The 16,164-nt window shown below is 35.2% G+C and overlaps 1 protein-coding gene across 3 annotated transcripts in view; it reads left to right on the top strand.

Annotated features, from left to right (window-relative positions):
- The window catches only part of TTC7B (tetratricopeptide repeat domain 7B), a 110,842-nt gene that overhangs the window by 13,374 nt on the left and 81,304 nt on the right, over nucleotides 1-16,164 (top strand). For 2 of the 3 annotated variants that reach the window (XM_042047385.1, XM_042047383.1), the window contains exons 3-7: nucleotides 2,011-2,141; nucleotides 4,230-4,351; nucleotides 4,757-4,780; nucleotides 13,914-13,992; nucleotides 15,981-16,153. In XM_042047385.1, the coding sequence (XP_041903319.1) occupies nucleotides 2,011-2,141; nucleotides 4,230-4,351; nucleotides 4,757-4,780; nucleotides 13,914-13,992; nucleotides 15,981-16,153 (529 nt within the window). The remainder of the gene's footprint in view (nucleotides 1-2,010; nucleotides 2,142-4,229; nucleotides 4,352-4,756; nucleotides 4,781-13,913; nucleotides 13,993-15,980; nucleotides 16,154-16,164) is intronic. The other variant, XM_042047384.1, reaches the window with a different exon arrangement.

The following is a 16,164-nucleotide window of genomic DNA, read 5'->3' as shown; positions in this document are numbered from 1 at the left end:
CAACAAACTCTCATACAAACGTAAGGCATCCTCTCAAGCCAGAAATCTGGCTTTATGTTTTTTTATACAGATGAGCTACACTTTTACAGAGAGATTGAAACTTAATAGATGTTCTGAAATAATCTGAAGGCCACAGATATTGCACAGTTTTGAGTTTACCAATAAATAAACTCCAGGTTATGTAGCTGTGTCTTCCCAAGTTTTTTTGTAATTGTAATGAAACATACTGTACTGACCTTACAGTATTGATTGACAGAAATCCTTTGATAAAATGTTCTTCAAACTGGATTTGTACTACTTGGCATTCTACAGACATCTGCCCAATATATGTGTTTTGCTGTTGTTTTTGGTTTTAGTTTCTCCAGCAATGGATTCTCAAAACTTTCAATGATGAGTTGATAATACAGTAATTTAAAGTGTAGATTATATCAATGTAGGAGCAGTTGAAGGCACTTTAGGATTAGTGTGTACTGCTGACAAGCTGGAAGAATGACCTGAAATAAATCTGTTAACGTGTGGCAAGTCCTACCTCAAATGCAATTAATTATTCAAATAAATATAAGATGAAATAGTTGGCTTGAAGAATATGAGCTGGTGATCTGTTGCAGATCATAAGTGGAAGAGAGTTTTTACTAATATGTAAGGGAAGGCACTGAAGTTCAGCTGATTTTTAATACCTTTTTTTAAAGTATCCCTTATGAAAACCAGGAAGTCTTTAATCTTCTCTGCTCAGTGCTCTTGAGGCCTCAAGTGAAGCCATGTATCCTGTTTTGGCACAGTGAGTCATGGTAGAGGTAACCAGTTGGAGAGTGTCTAGAGGAGATAAAAATGATTAGCTGTCAAGGAAGCATGAAAAGAGAAATTAGTGAGAAATGACATTTTTTGTTGCGAGCATGTCTCTCTCTCTAGATGAATCACAGAATAATCTGAGTTGGAAGGGACCCAGAAGCATCATGGAATCCAATTGTAAGTGAATGGCCCATAGGGGATCAAGCCCATGACCCTGGTGTTACTGGCACCATGCTGTAACTTGCAGTGTTTTGTGAAGACCAGAATAACCTCTCTGTGAGAATGAATCAAAGTAGTTTATCTAGAGAGAGAGATTTAGGCATTAGGAAAAAATACTGTTTGTGAGAATGGTTGAGCTCTATTGTAATTTGCATATGAAGGCCAAGGCATCCCTATCCTCAGAAGCTTTAAGGAACAGGTTAGACAAGTGTCAGGGGTTGGTTGGTTCCTCCATCAGATAAATGGATTCATATTCTTGAGGTCCTTTCCAGCACTTTAATTATCTTGAAAATAGCTGTAATAGAAGTGACTTGTGTAGGAGTTAGTATTGATTAGTAAGAGTTGTTGCATTTTTATTTGAGACAAGCAAAGATTTTTTTTTTCTTCAAAGCACGACATAATGTATTTGTTGGGTAAGTCCTGATCAGAAAGGTCTTATATGGCCTTGATGAGAGTGAACTCCCTCTTCTAAATTTAAATACAAAAATTACACTGCCTAACACATTGGTTTTTTAAAATGTATTTGTTTTTATAAATTACACTTCCTAACACATTGGTTTTTTAAAATGTATTTGTTTTTATAGATGCTTTTGCCTTGCACAGTAACTAGGTTAATATTACCTTGAGTGCCTTTTTTCACTGTGCCTTTGTTTCTATGATCATTCTGGAAAAGTTAAGGCATACTCAGTAATGTAAAACTGGTATAGAAAGACACCATATACTTTTGTGGTAGATTGTCATAATGTCTTTTAAATCAAAATTGCTTTAAAAAAATTGCTGCTTCTGGATTTATAATTATTGAGGAGGAGCCACTTTTATTTATTCATTTTTATTATTATTATTATTATTATTATTATTAGTGTCTGTTTTAGGGGATCATACCTTCCTTTCCTTTGTTTCTTCTCCTGACTAAAGGGGCTTAACCTGGACTATGTTTTGGGTATAATACTAGATGACATTAGTTTTTAATGCTTCGTTTGAATTTTTTTTTTGCCTCCCAAGGTCTCTGTCTTGAGAAGCTGCCAATATCTTCCTCAGCTAGCAATCTCCATGTGGACCGTGAACAAGAAATTGTTACATGCTATGAGAAGGCTGGGGATATTGCTCTCTTGTACCTCCAGGAGATAGAAAGGGTAAGCTGGGGTGATTTTCCTGATTGAAGAATTGTGTGGCTCATCTTTCATTGATGTGGTCTTACCAACATCTTGGTAACTCAACAAAAAGATGTCTGGTGTTTCTTTTCATAAGAATTCAATGCACATTTACAATTTGACAATAAGTTAGTATGCACTAATGGATGCCTGGCATCTATCCTTCTACTGTTGTCTCATTCTGACCTCTTGGGAAACAGCACTAATTGCCAAAAAAGGGACAGAGCTCCTCTGAGCTACTCTATATATTTCAGATGCTGATCTATGGCCTCTTGTTACGCTGTGGTAGTTCATTCAGAATCATGGGATTATGATGTCTTTCAAACACATATGTTACAATATGTATGTTGCATGTATGTCCTTACTAGCTGTTCAGATAATTCTTGAAAAGAATTTAATTCAAAATGAAGCTATGAAGATAGAAAATTAATCTTGTTGATGGTTTTTTTGAGTCAATAACATGACTGCGCCTAAATTCTCTTTTATAAACTATTTGAAGATAAAATTCTGACATAACATTGTACCCGTCAGCAAGTTCAATGACATAGCAGCCAGAACAGTAACTGAAAGTGTGTTTCTTCAGCTGATAGGCACAGTCCTAGGGCAATGAAAAAATCATCAGATATCATAGCCAGATAAACATATGATTTTGAAATGTAGATGAACTTCAGATAACTCTCAATACTTTTATAAATTGAATCAGGAAAATGTTCCTGGATTTGATAGTCCATTTGTCATTTTTTCTCATAAATATATTCCTTACTGCATGTATGTATGAAACTGCAGTCACTGTCAGACTCTGGGGTACTAGATGTGTAGTAGACTTGGTTTTTATTAATGAAAGCTGTTATATCTGAGCTTCTCAATGTTAGACAAAATACAACAGAATATGGGCAGTTCTGCAGAATATTAAGCAAGTTCCTGTACCTCCCTGCCTTTTAGAAGTTATGGATTATGAATTATAAAAAGTTAAACTTAGGCTCTTCATTTGTTAAGAGCGTAACACTTCATGATTTAAATGCTTCAAGCTTTTTCTGAATTTAAAGGGATACATAGGCTCTTTTATTTCCTCCTCTTGATTTCATTTACACCATTAACTTTTGTCTTCTGTTTGTTACCACTTAGCAAAAACCCTTAAGTGATATAAATGCTTTTTTAAAAGAAATTTGTGGTACCCTTTATTTCTAGGAGTTACACACTGTTGCTTTTTATTTAGTCTTTGAGGTACATTTGGGCAAAATGCAGTATGCTTGGGGCTCTGTTCTTAGGCTTGTGAATGCTGTTTGAGTGAAGTGAGGTGACAATATCCATCTGATCCTCTTTTTCAGACTCATTGCTTGCAAGCTTCAGGCCTGTCACCTGACAGCTGTCTTTGAAGGAGTTATAAGACACAGTTAGGGTCATGAAAAACAGAAGAAAAGGGAAAGAAAACTGATGGGATGGGGGAGAAAAAAGTAATTCACATTGTTTTTAAAATTCATACAGGTTTTTATTTTCTGAGGGTTTTTGCTTGTTTTGTTGTCATCTTTTAGTGGCTGGTAGACTATGTGCACTGAATATGAAGGCAAATGAAAAATGATAACTCCACATTTTGACAGCATTTTTAATGCTGAGGTAATACAATTATTTCTAAAGATTTTTTTGGAAATCCGTCTGGACATAACTTTCAATCTGCTTACTGCTCTCTGCAACAGTCTTTTCTAACCTAACAGGAGTTTTAGATTTTTGAATATCATCACCTCCTGCTACTGAACAAGGTTGCAAATATGCTTTTTCATATTCCTCTCTTTCATATACCATTCTTCAAACAATTTCTGAATAAGTATTATAAAATTTTGCTTAGCAGTATTTCTGCTTGGTAAATAAATTATCTTTAAGGGCCAAGAGCAAAAAGGTTGATATTTAGGTAGCAATGGAGGTAAAGCTAGAAATGGTCTACTAGCCACCACCTACAAATGGCAAAGATTTCTCCAACATTAAATATTAGCTTCCATGTAAAAGTACACAAACCTTGGTTTTAAGGTTTTTTTCTAAATACACTTTTCCCCCTTTTTTCTTTTGCTCTCTTAGGTAATTAATGCCAATATACAAAACAGAAGCCCTAAGCCAGGGCCCACTGCACATGAACAAGAACTTGGTTTTTTTCTGGAAACAGGACTTCAAAGAGCACATGTTTTATATTTCAAGAATGGGTGAGATTTGATTCTTCTTTTATTGTGTTTGGTTTTTTGCTTAGGTTTTGTATTTGTGATTTAACTGAGCATCATTTTTAGCAATTCTGGATTCTGTAATTATGAGATGCCTTATTAATAAAGTAGTAATTTTTTGATTAAAATAGTAAGGCTGCCCATATTGTATTTATTTACATATTGGAAAATTGTTTAGTCAAAGTATATTAAGCAGAAAGCATTTTATAGTTTTACTTACTAAATGTAAGAACTTAAAGTACCTTAAGTTTTAACTATTTGAAATTTATTATCGAGCACTCTTAAAAGTAATTGTCAACATATTGAAACTCTTGATTTTTATAATTTTGATTTTGTATAATTTTTTTCCAAATCTCTTCAGTTATCACTTATTTTAACATTATGCTGCAGGATTAATGTGCATGAAGATCAACAGTATGTATACAAGTATACAATCTTCATTGTACCTGCTCTGTAGATCCCTTTAGATTCTGCATGGGAGTTTCTTTATAATTTATTTTAAATAAGGCTTTGCTTAAAAGCCTAAAAATAAATTCAGTTACCACACAGAATGAGAAAAAGAATACAACTCTCCATTTTTAAGAACTTCAAAACTCGGCACAAATGGGTTTTAAGTACATTTCTGACATTTGTTGTAATCACATACTTTAAAAATTTGTTCCTGGGGCTTCTTATTTCATTAGGAAATTTGATTTTATTGAAATATTGGAACTCTTGATAGGACTACTATTTTGTACCAAAAATGTTCCTTATTCTTTCAAATACGTAAACCAGAGATGCAGGAAATCGTGCAGTGTCTGTAAAGAGTTCGAGATTTTAATGTACTGAAGGTAGGGTAAAAAAAGGCTATCCAAGTTTTAACCTGTTCAGGGATTTTAACAGGGAAATGATCACTGTGCTTTTGAAATCTTTCTTAAAGTATTGAAGTAGTGGTGCAATAACATGATCTGCGAGTTACACTTTAGTTCTGTTTTCATAACTTAATTGCAGGAGGAATGGAATGTTCTGAAAGCTAATTTTTTTCATTTACCAGGGCTAAAAATAAGATCTCTTTTTTCATGCCTGCACAAAAAATAAATAAAATATAGTTACTGAAAAAATCCCAGTGGCAGTCATGGTTAAGAATAAGCTAGGTATTCCACATTTTGAAGAATGTTGATTGAAGGCCAGGGATGGAAATGGTGTCTACTGCTGATTGCTTTTACACACAACATGTCAGATTAAATGCACCATTTAAAGCAGGTTGTGATTAATGAAGAAAACAAAGAGCAACTGCACAAAAAAATTTATGCAGTGGATTGTTAAGGAGCATCCAGACGTGAGTGTTTTTCCTAGACCATATCAGCTGGTCTGGTGTGAACTTTGAAAGGCGATTTTATTTCATGTGCATTTTAATCCTTCCCAGTGAAGTTGTTGGTGATCTTGTTAACTCCTACATAAGCATATAATTTTTTTGCAGTCTTTGGTACAGTGATCCCTTGCAGTTTATAAGCTAATTACACATTATATATATAATTTTGAATTTCTTCGTCTAGTTCCATTGGCCAGTGGTACTTTTTTTTGTGGTATGATAGGAAGTAAGGTGTTAGGAAAAATAGCTCCATGACAATCATTATTTTATATATTCCTGCTGTTACATCCATTACTTTCCTTCCTTAATTCAGAGTCAATCACAGTTCTTTCAATATTTCCTAATATGGTCATTGTTCCAGGCCGCTTGTTGTGTGGCTGCTTTTAGGGATTGCTTTCTTAATTTTTTTCATTTTTTAACTTCAGTTTACCAGAACTGAAGAGAACTTTAAATATATACTTTTTCTAATAGGTATAAATTTAATTTATAGCCTGCTTTTTCATGCATCTATTTTAAGGATGTTTTGTCTCATTTTTAAATATGTCATCCCTCTTGATGTCAGGTTTATAGAAAGTAGGTTTGAGATCTTTCCAGTAAGCTTTGCAACATACTTCAAGTTTTAATGTAATCTAAAATCATTTTTGTACACGTATGTCAGTTTCAAACTAGAAAAGAAAATAAGATAACTTTTATACGAGCTGGAAGACCATAATTTCAGCAGTAACTTAGGGAGTATTGCTGCCTACCCATAAAGTTGGTTGATCTACTTCAAATTTCCCTTTTGTTTGTTAACTGTACAAAGATTTTCTTTTAAGTTGAGTAATCAAGTTTTTCTAGAGGTTTAAGTGATTATGTTACAGGTATGCATTATCTTGTATGAAAAGCTAGGAAGTGTTTGAAACTTAACTTAGCCTTTCTGCTAAGTGGTGGTATTTTGAAAATACATGGAAATGCAATTAGCTAAAAAAAAAAAAAAAGTTGAAGTGGAAATAGTCTGAACCAGAAAAGTGTTCATTTAGTGCTATTAAGACACAAAACTGAAATGAATGGTTTCTTCTGAAGCATACAGAATTTCATTAAAGAAACAAACTACATACCCATTTTTCACTTGGGAGATGAGGAACATTTCAGCTTGGAAATGCCTAACAAGGAGGTTGATGAAGTTTTTCTAAAACTTAGGGTAGGGTTTGTGTATTTTTTAAAAAACATTCCGAAATATGTAACTTTACATGTCTTTCAGGATGATTACATAATTTGTGTAGTAGTTGCTTTGTAATTTCATATTGAAGGAGTTCAAAGTTCTGATGTTTTTCCAAGAAAAGCTGTGAGCACAGGAACTTTGACATTAGTATTTAACATAACTGTTTTCAAGTAGAATGCCCCTGAGAAAGAGAGGTCAGCTGTTTATGTACCCAGTGTTTCTTCAATCCTACTATTTACTTTGTATTCATGTTATGAGGTTTACAAATTAATTTTGTCTTTTTTATGGTTTTTATTTTTGAGGTAATAATGTTCACAAAGATACTGGAAGTGTGTGCTCTTGAAGTAAAGTGGCGTTCTGGTTGAAGTCTAAAATCAGTAGGCCATCGTGTGAAAACCAGACTTACCTAACTTTCAGAGCTATTTTTTTTGGCTTATTTTACACCTCCTCCAAGGATATTGCTCTGGATCCAGACTGCAATTTGGTCTGTCTCCATCATGGTTCACATACTCAGTTAAAGCCTGAGGATCCTGGAGAAGATCTGTACTCCTCATGGGGCCATTACCCGTGCTGGCACAGCCACAGTGAAGCAAGACGTTACCAGTCTCCTCCAGCAAGTTGTTATGTATAGATTGGCTTCTTCTCCATAGAAAATTAGCCCTAAAAAAAGTAATTAAAAAGATCAACCAATGTTTCTCAATTTTCGTATAATTGATATACTTGATTTATATTGGCTTTAAATGTTTGACAAGCACAACAAAAAGCCCTACTTAGAGTATGGGATTTATCTATGTAGAATTTCTTTTACCTGTTTTTGTCTTTTCACTATAGCATATGACAGAAATAGCATAAGAATATTGCTCTCTTTCTGGTAAGGGAGGAACAGTGGATGAGGGCCAATCTGTAGGTGCTTCTATTCCACATGTGTATCTGTACAGTGCTCACAACTACGGATTTTAGTGATGAAACCCATGAGAAAAGGATTTATGGAAATGCTTGACATAAATGCACATGAACATCCTGTAAGATCAGCTCTCTACTGTATTAGAATGCAGTACTAGATACCTATCACACTGCATCTCTTGAGATCTTGTTGCACATCCTACATCAGGCTCAAAACAAGTTGGTGTTTAAGTAGAGTAGAAAGTAAGATGTAAACATTGAAATCCTACAAAGTATCACATTCCTTATATGTAAAATATCACTGCTGTATATTGGAAAGCAAGCAAGATCACTTCTGCTGCAATTTTCAAAACAGCTTTTTTCTCTATATACCTGCTTTCATGTTTGTGTGGTTAGGAAGGTAATGCAAGAATATATTCAAGATAGGAACAAAAATCACTGCTCTGTGATTCCTAGCAAAAATAAGTTTTCAAAGGATACTTTATTTAATCTGCCATATCAGAAGCTTTCCTCATCCTTATTTCCAATACTGTTCTTACCTCTTAGTTTTCACTGAAAAAACTTCATTTGAACATGAGAGGAAATTATTATTCCCTCAGATATTCAAGATAAAATCATCCATTATGAATGCTTTCTCTTTCAAACCTTACTGTATGTTTGTTGCTCAGAATTGTGTCTTAACTTCAAGAGTTTAAAATAAGATTCCATTGTGAAGTTACAGGTAGGAAACCTGGCAGTGTTACAGGGAAGACTCAAGTGGAAATAAACATGAAGGAATGGCTTTTATTCAAAACCTTATCAACTTCTGTAATAACTAGTTATACAAAGAACAATGAAAGAGTAATGTCAGTATCTGAGTTGATGTTCAAGGTTGATACTCTTAATAGTTTGTGATTGGAATTCTGACTCCAGCTCACTTTTTCCAAGAAGATATGTAGCATTTTTTAGCCCATGTACTACATGTCTTGACGGTGGCTGTTGATTGCATTTGCAAGCATCAGATTGTAGCTTTTGGTTTTATGATGAGTTGTGATGGCTGGCAAACAAAATTGGATCCTCAGTCTGGGGAGTTATTATTTTGTACACTTCCCTTACTCCCCTCAAAATGCTCATTTTACTGCTGTAGTTAATGCTCTTGTTTTTCCACTGTAAAGAGGAGTTAACACTGCTAGCATGCATTTTCCTTGTTTGCCTTTTGCTGGTTCAGGTGCTTGTTTGGTTCTTCTGGGGAGTCTTTTTGTTCTCAAGGAAATCCTGTCTTTCTCTCATTCTGGTGAGAAGAATTGATTCATTGGAAGGTGTGATAATGGCTGGTGTGGCTGTCAGAAATGAGATAGGACCATGGCAAGTGAGCATAGGAAGATATCAAGAAGGAAGAATGGTGGAAAAAGGGAACAAACACTAAGAGATGGGAATGGGGAGGATGAGATCTTCCTCTTCAGGTAGTGAACCATTAGGTGGACTACCTACCAGTGGAACTGCAGTCTGGGCAGTGTTTTCATTTTGAATGCATGAATGCCAGAATTGCTGCTTGATTGGGCTTTTTCAAATACTTAAGCTTGTGTAGCTCTAATGGCACACTGAAGATGTTTTATTTATAAGCCCAAACAGCAGTTAAGAACTTTCAAACATCAAGCAAACATGATCTTCTGTAATGAATTTGAGAAATCTGGGATTTTTCTTTCTACATGAGGTAACAATGGATAAAATGAGAAGTGTGCCACGAACATTTTTTTAAAGTAGGTTTTAAAAAAAAAAAGTAGATTCTGCCAGGAAATTAGGGATTTTCTACATTTTATTCAGAAAATAATGCCCTGTGTTAATTAATGTTTTGTGAAAGTTATATCGATTGTGGGTGTACTGAGAGTGTAAGTATGAAAGGAAGAGAGTGAAAACAGGACTGTCTGAAGTTGCAAGTATGTTGCCTCTCATAGATCGGTATCTAAATGCATCCCAGGGTGTTTTTTTAATTGTGGATTAAGTTATACTTCTTCTCCACCCTCTTAAACATGAACAGAAAACAGACACAGACATTAATCACAATCATCCAAAGCACCATCCATTGTGCAGAGTATGTAGCTTTGTCCATTTGGGCAGGCCTTTTATGAAATTTATGGAAGAGAGCCATAGAATTGCAGTCCTAATTTATTTTCTTTTTAGTTCATCTTGTAGGGCTGTACAAAGCACTATGGTAAACAGCATACCTTGGTATTAGGATGTTCTGTTACTGCTTAAGAGTTAATCTCTTGCTTTGTCACATTTCTTGCTTTTTGCTTATGTAGTAACTTATTTTAATGTGAAATTGTTTCTGGCCTTAATACTGTGTAAATGACTGTTAATTGGCTAAAACGAATTAGTTAGAGTGTATGGATATTAATCCTTATGTTTTTTTGTAACCATGTCAGTTATACTGAAGTTACTAAAATGTCACTGTTCTGATTGGCATGCACATTAAGAGTTTTGGCTGCCCTTACTCCTCACCTTTAAAAGAATTCATTTCTTTACTTTCATATTGAGTTTTTGGGAGAAAAAACCAAACTTTAAAACTTACAGCGTACCTATGAGTTTACAAACATTGCATTTCTTTTTCTAAGTATAGACAGAAAGAGAGAGAAAACACAAGAGAAGGTGGGAAGTGAGGTCAATCTTGTATGAGAATAATTAATTAGGTTCTAACATGAATTGTTGTGGCTTAGGGTGCAAATACGTAGACACAAGGATGCAAATAGGCCCTAAAGGCATGTCTGTATGGACTTTCATTAGATCTTGGTTCTCAGCCTAACTGGCAGAGGGCTACTTAAAGAGTCAAAGTAAGGGGTTTTTTTCCTTGAAGATTTAAAGCATCAAACATTCAATTATCTTTAAAAATGAGAAAAATGCAATTCAAAGGAGTTGCTTTGAGCATGTTCTGGCAGGAGGCAGTCGTATAAACACATGTATGTAACTATCAGTGTCCATCTGTGGGCTGTCTTTGTCTTGTCTGAAATAACTGAAAATGTGTCAGTTACAAGTGAACGTTAATGTACCTTAAAATCCCTTGTCCCATGGAAGGAAGGGATCTCAAAGTCATTTACAGACACTGTGGGACATTGCTGTCTAAGTTAATGTGCCCTTTTGCTCTGGCATTCCATCAGCACAGCGAGAGCTGCTGACATGAGGGCACATTGTAGTGAAAAGCAAGTAAAAGCTGTGTGTGTCCTAGGCTAGGAAGGAAAAACCATGTGCCAGAATAGCCACCACTCTTCTCCTCAATGTTACAAAATGTTAACAAATACAGGAAATGTACTTTGCTGAAAGCAGTACGGTGTGGAGATCTACCATATTATTCATGGTGTATTTTGCTTCATTTCTTGTCTCTCAAAGCATTTAACTTGATTTTAGGGTGATTTAGATTGTAGTTTTGAAGTCTGTTTTTTATTAAATTTCATGTAGAAGATGCTTGACAAGTCTGTTTTGTGTTTGTGTTGACTTGTGCAGTGGATAACTGTTAAATGCTTTATGAAGCAAAAGCTAATTCTGTATTTTAACTGCTTTTTTTTCCTTGTACAATCTTACTGCTTTTTCCATGATACCGTAGAACTTCAGTCACAATTTTCAGTCCGTTGCAGATGCTTAAAAAAGTGTGATAGGTAACTGATAGCAACCTGTCATGAAGTGTTTAAGGGCTGGTGAAAGTTGCATGCTTTTCATAAAGTGTTTTGTTATTGTTCTTGTAACACATCAAAAGACATAAACTACATATGGAAAAAAATGCCAATTCCTAAAATTTCATGAAGTTAATTGTGATTTGAAGTTCTACTACATAGTATATGTTTCATCTGCACTGGGAAAATAAAAGTTCAAGCTGACAAGTTCTTACTCATAACTCTTCTTCGACAATTTTGCAGGGAGCATTTCAGTTTTTTGGCGTCTGCTTTGTTTGGTTGGGGTTTTCTTTCTTGGTTTGTTGTTTCGTTTTTTGGTTTTGTTTTTGTTTTATTTTCTTTTTAAAAATCTTGTTATAAGGATACATTTGTGACTTTGCAATACAGTCTTTGAGAAATAACACCATTCATGGGAAATACACACTTAGACCAGAGGACTTAAAGCTGGGATTCCAGTGGACTGGTTTTGGCTCTCTAAAATATTTGGAATGTGGTATTACTGAATGATATGCATTTTGGCTTTCCAAAGGTGCTGAATGTATCTAGCTTCCAATGAGTTTGGAGGTTTTCTTGAAATTTAGCCTAATGACTATCTGTCCTTCATTAGTGTATGACGTTGGTGTAATAGTCATCAGCTATTGAGGCCTGCCTGTGTGAAATGTATAAATCAATATAGTCTTTCACACAGCCGTTTTCATGCAGATGTTTACACAAGATGCATTTTCTTTTCTATGTACTCGCTGGTCCCGCTATGGTCAAGCTCTGCTGTAGCATGTGGGCTTTTTACAAACAATTTTTACTTCTTGTGTGATTGGTGATTATTTCTTTTTAGCCAACTGGTGGCATACTTTGGCATAACTTTCAAGCTGTTCGTACAGGTTTTGTTATTTGGAAATGCTACTTCTTTTAAAATGAGCTTTTATATAAAAGTATTTTAGAAGGTGAACTTGTGCCAGTGAAAGATGATGTCATGCTAGTGAAAGATGTGTGGAAACTAAAGTTTCTGAAATATTCTGATAATCCTTTATTATGTAAAACAGGACAGAGATGAGTGCTGTCATGTAATCTGAAGAGTAAAATAAATGAGTAGGTCTCTAGGTAAAGTGATAGGAGTACTACAGTCCTATAGCAAGATCTCTTGCTTCACACACTAGTTTCAGGTATTCTGCAACTAAATTGAAAGAAATATCTGTATAAAAATGCTGGCTTTCTTTGAATTTGTGCGGAGTTGCAGTTCAAAAGATCAGTATTTTAAATATATTTTTAAAGAAAGACAGCAAACTAAGGAAGGCAGTTTTAACATCTGATTTATAGTGCAGTGCAATAGTGTTCTTACTTACAGAAAGCTTACACAATATGTAATAGTTCTTGTCTCTTTGGGCTCTGTCTTGGGTAAATGCTACGCAACTTGCCCATAACATCACACCTTAAGACAATATGTGATGTAACAGCAATGATTTGAGACAAATTATACTTTTGATCAAATACTTTGTTTCTTGACTGAACTTCAAATAGTGAAATGGTTGTCCTATTGTTGTGTTCAGGTTGCAGAATTCAGTTGTTCAGGTCAGCAAAAAGCTAACCCAGTCCTTCACCAGTTCAAAGACAAATTGTATTAGTATAAAATAAAATACTCTCAACTGCTTTTATGTGTAATAAAACCTCCAAACAACTGATAAAGAGGTGAGAAAAAAGGTAAAGCTGTAAGATCATTCAATATAATCTATTGTTTGAGAAGAAAGTTCAGATCTGCTAAAATTGTTAGTATCAATGATGCCTCTGAGGATCTTCAATCTCTGCAAAAGCTGTTTAGGCAGCACATGTGGAAGAAGTGTAGATGGGGAAACTTGAATTGCAGAAGCCACATGAAAAGCCAGTCAGAGTCAAGAACAGAACACTGATCCCCCAGTTCTCTTCTGGCCACACAGTGGGCCTTAATGTGTTTGTGCTCTTTCCCTTCTAAAAAGGAGTTCAAAATTTTATGTTTTATATTGCTTTCAGGGTTACAAGATTTACTCATTTTTAGTCTCCCTGTTTTAAGATGTCAAGAGGCAGCTAAAATGGATTTTTTTTTCAAAGTTTATACTTGAAGCCTAATGTAATTGACAACTAAAACTATTGTAGCAAAGAGAACAACTTAGTTTTTTCTTTTTGAGGTGGTTGCTTCTTACTTTTTTCCTTTCCTTCCCTTGAACTATCTACTGATCATGAAAATGTCCCTGTTTTCAATAAACTGTCAAGGAGTGTTGTTATAGTAATCAGTGTTGAGGTTCCCAGATGAATATGTATCTATATCTCTATCTCTATATATCTGTCTCACAGAAAGGCAGTGAGGCTATGAAGGGAAAAAAAGAAAGTAGCATGGATTTTAACAACTTTATTGAGAAATATTTTAAGGTATTACTTCATCCAAGTTGGAATAGTGTCAAATTCTATGTTTGTATACAGGAACTTGACAAGAGGAGTTGGTAGATTTAGAGAGTTACTAAGAGCTGTTGAAACAAGAACTACACAAAACCTGCGAATGGTAAGTTATATTAAACCACTTTCCTATTGTAGCATTTGAATTTCGGTAGGCAGGGAAAGCATAAAAATAATGGATGAGTTAGAGAAAAATAGTCAGATACGTAGCATATTGATAAGGACCTGGTATCCAACACTGTGTAAGGTTAACATTTCCTGGCTTAAGGGAATGATTAAAGTAAGGAATGTTTGGTACCCAGTCTCTCCCCTATTTTTTCCTATATGTGGTTATAATTAGAACCTGACTGGTCTCTAAGTGACCATGTTTTCAACCTTGATTATAATTGTCCTATTTATGAGTCAATGTAGTTTCATGTTTTCGTAAGGTAGTGGGAGTGAGAAAAGAGTGCATAATTTTTGTGTGGTTTCTATTAAGCTGAAGGCTATCAATTTATAAAGCCTCTTAAAGGAAAACCATAAAAGCAAAATCATGAAGATTTGTTACTTATATTGTCAGAAACTTGAATCTTTTATATAATAAAAAGTCTGGGCCTTTAAAACTTCCAAAATGGTAGTAAGGAAGGTAAGTGGTTTCTTAATTCATTCAGTAACTGATTCCTAGTAAATATATTTAAATTATTAAAAAATAGACTTTCAATGGACAGGGATAATATTGCAAATTTTAATGAAAAAGATGAAGGGCTTCTTATGGTATAGAAGTTAAGGTGGAAGATGCAGATTGTATGGTGCTGTCTGTGACTTAAACATTACACATCTGTTTTTGGGAAACATTACTGGGAAATTCTGCCAATTCTGATGCAAATCTAGATCTTGCCTTCTTTCTACTGCCCTGGTAGAAAATCTTTGATTTTTCATCATTGTGATATGTGGCTGTGCAGGTTCTATTGCATGTGTATGAAACATTAAAGAGGAGATTAACTTGATACTTATGGATTACAGGATGACTTAAAAGCTTTAAATTAGTATTATTTAATTAAAAATATTTTTGTAAGTATTTCTACAGTTAAATATATGGTGACAGTAATAGTCAAAATAAACCTTTTCATGCTGATTTTCAACATTGTTTCACTCTTGCTGAGCTTTAACAGTAGCTAACACCAGCATTCAAGTACTAGTTGTCAGAAGCCCCATTCAGCCCACAGACCACAACTGTCTGTGGTGGGTTGACCTTGTCTGGCTGCCAGATGCCCACCCAGCTGCCCTTAAGCTCCCCTTCCTTAACACATGGGGAGAAAATAAGCTAGAAAATGTCTGAGGTCTGAGATAAAGGCAGGGAGTTTGCTTACCAGTTACTGTCACAGTCAAAACAGGCTCTTCTTGGAGGAAATTAACTTAATTTATTGTCAATTAAAAGAGAGTGGGATCATGAGAAACAAAGACAAAAACTAAAACACCTTTCCCCCCCCCACCCCCTTTCTCTCAGGTTCAACTTCAGTCTTTGACTTCTGACTCTTCTACCTCCTCTCCCTACCCTCCCATTCCCTGAGTGGTGCATGAGGGGTGGAGGGTTGTGGTGAGTTCCTCTCTGCTGCTCCTTACTCCTCACACTTTTCCCCTGCTCCAGCATGGGGTCCCTCCATTGGGCTGCAGTTCCTTCAGGGAGTATCATTGTTTCACCGTGGTTCTCTTAGCAGGCTGCAGTGTGGACAGCTGCTCCACTGTGGTCTCTGTCATGCAAGCAACTGCTCCAGGTTTATAGAGGCTGATGCCATCAAGGCAGTAGAGGTTATTGAGCATCTTAGGTTATTGATTGTCTCAGGAGCAGCAATTGGGTTGTTTATACTTCAGAAGTATCTGAACTTAACTAATAAAATTGAAAAATTGTTTGTTATTGCCATTATTTTTCTTTGTGTTTAGAGAATTGAACTGGGTACTTTTACCTGTTAAACAGCATCATGCCTGTTTTTTTGGATGTTGTAGAATAAAAAAATATGTTCTGTATAAGTAGTCTTCATTAGAAAAAATCGGAGCATTTTTTAAGAGTTTGTATTCAGCATTTCGAGGGAAAATACCTATCTTTTGCTTTTACAGACAATAGCAAGACAACTTGCAGAAATTTTGTTACGAGGTATGTGTGAACAGAGTTACTGGAATCCACTGGAAGATCCTCCTCACCAATCACCCCTCGATGATCCACTTCGAAAGGGTTCAAATACTAAGAATTATGCGCTCAGTAGAAGACCACGGGTATACACTGGAGAAAAGTATGGCTGAG

The sequence above is a fragment of the Corvus kubaryi genome, unplaced genomic scaffold (genome assembly GCF_017639235.1).
Source record: "Corvus kubaryi isolate FWS band 111438036 unplaced genomic scaffold, C.kubaryi_AGA036_p1.0 66, whole genome shotgun sequence".
Lineage (NCBI taxonomy): Eukaryota > Metazoa > Chordata > Aves > Passeriformes > Corvidae > Corvus > Corvus kubaryi.
Note: the sequence above shows the minus strand (reverse complement) of the source record. Positions and strands in the feature narration are given on the sequence as shown.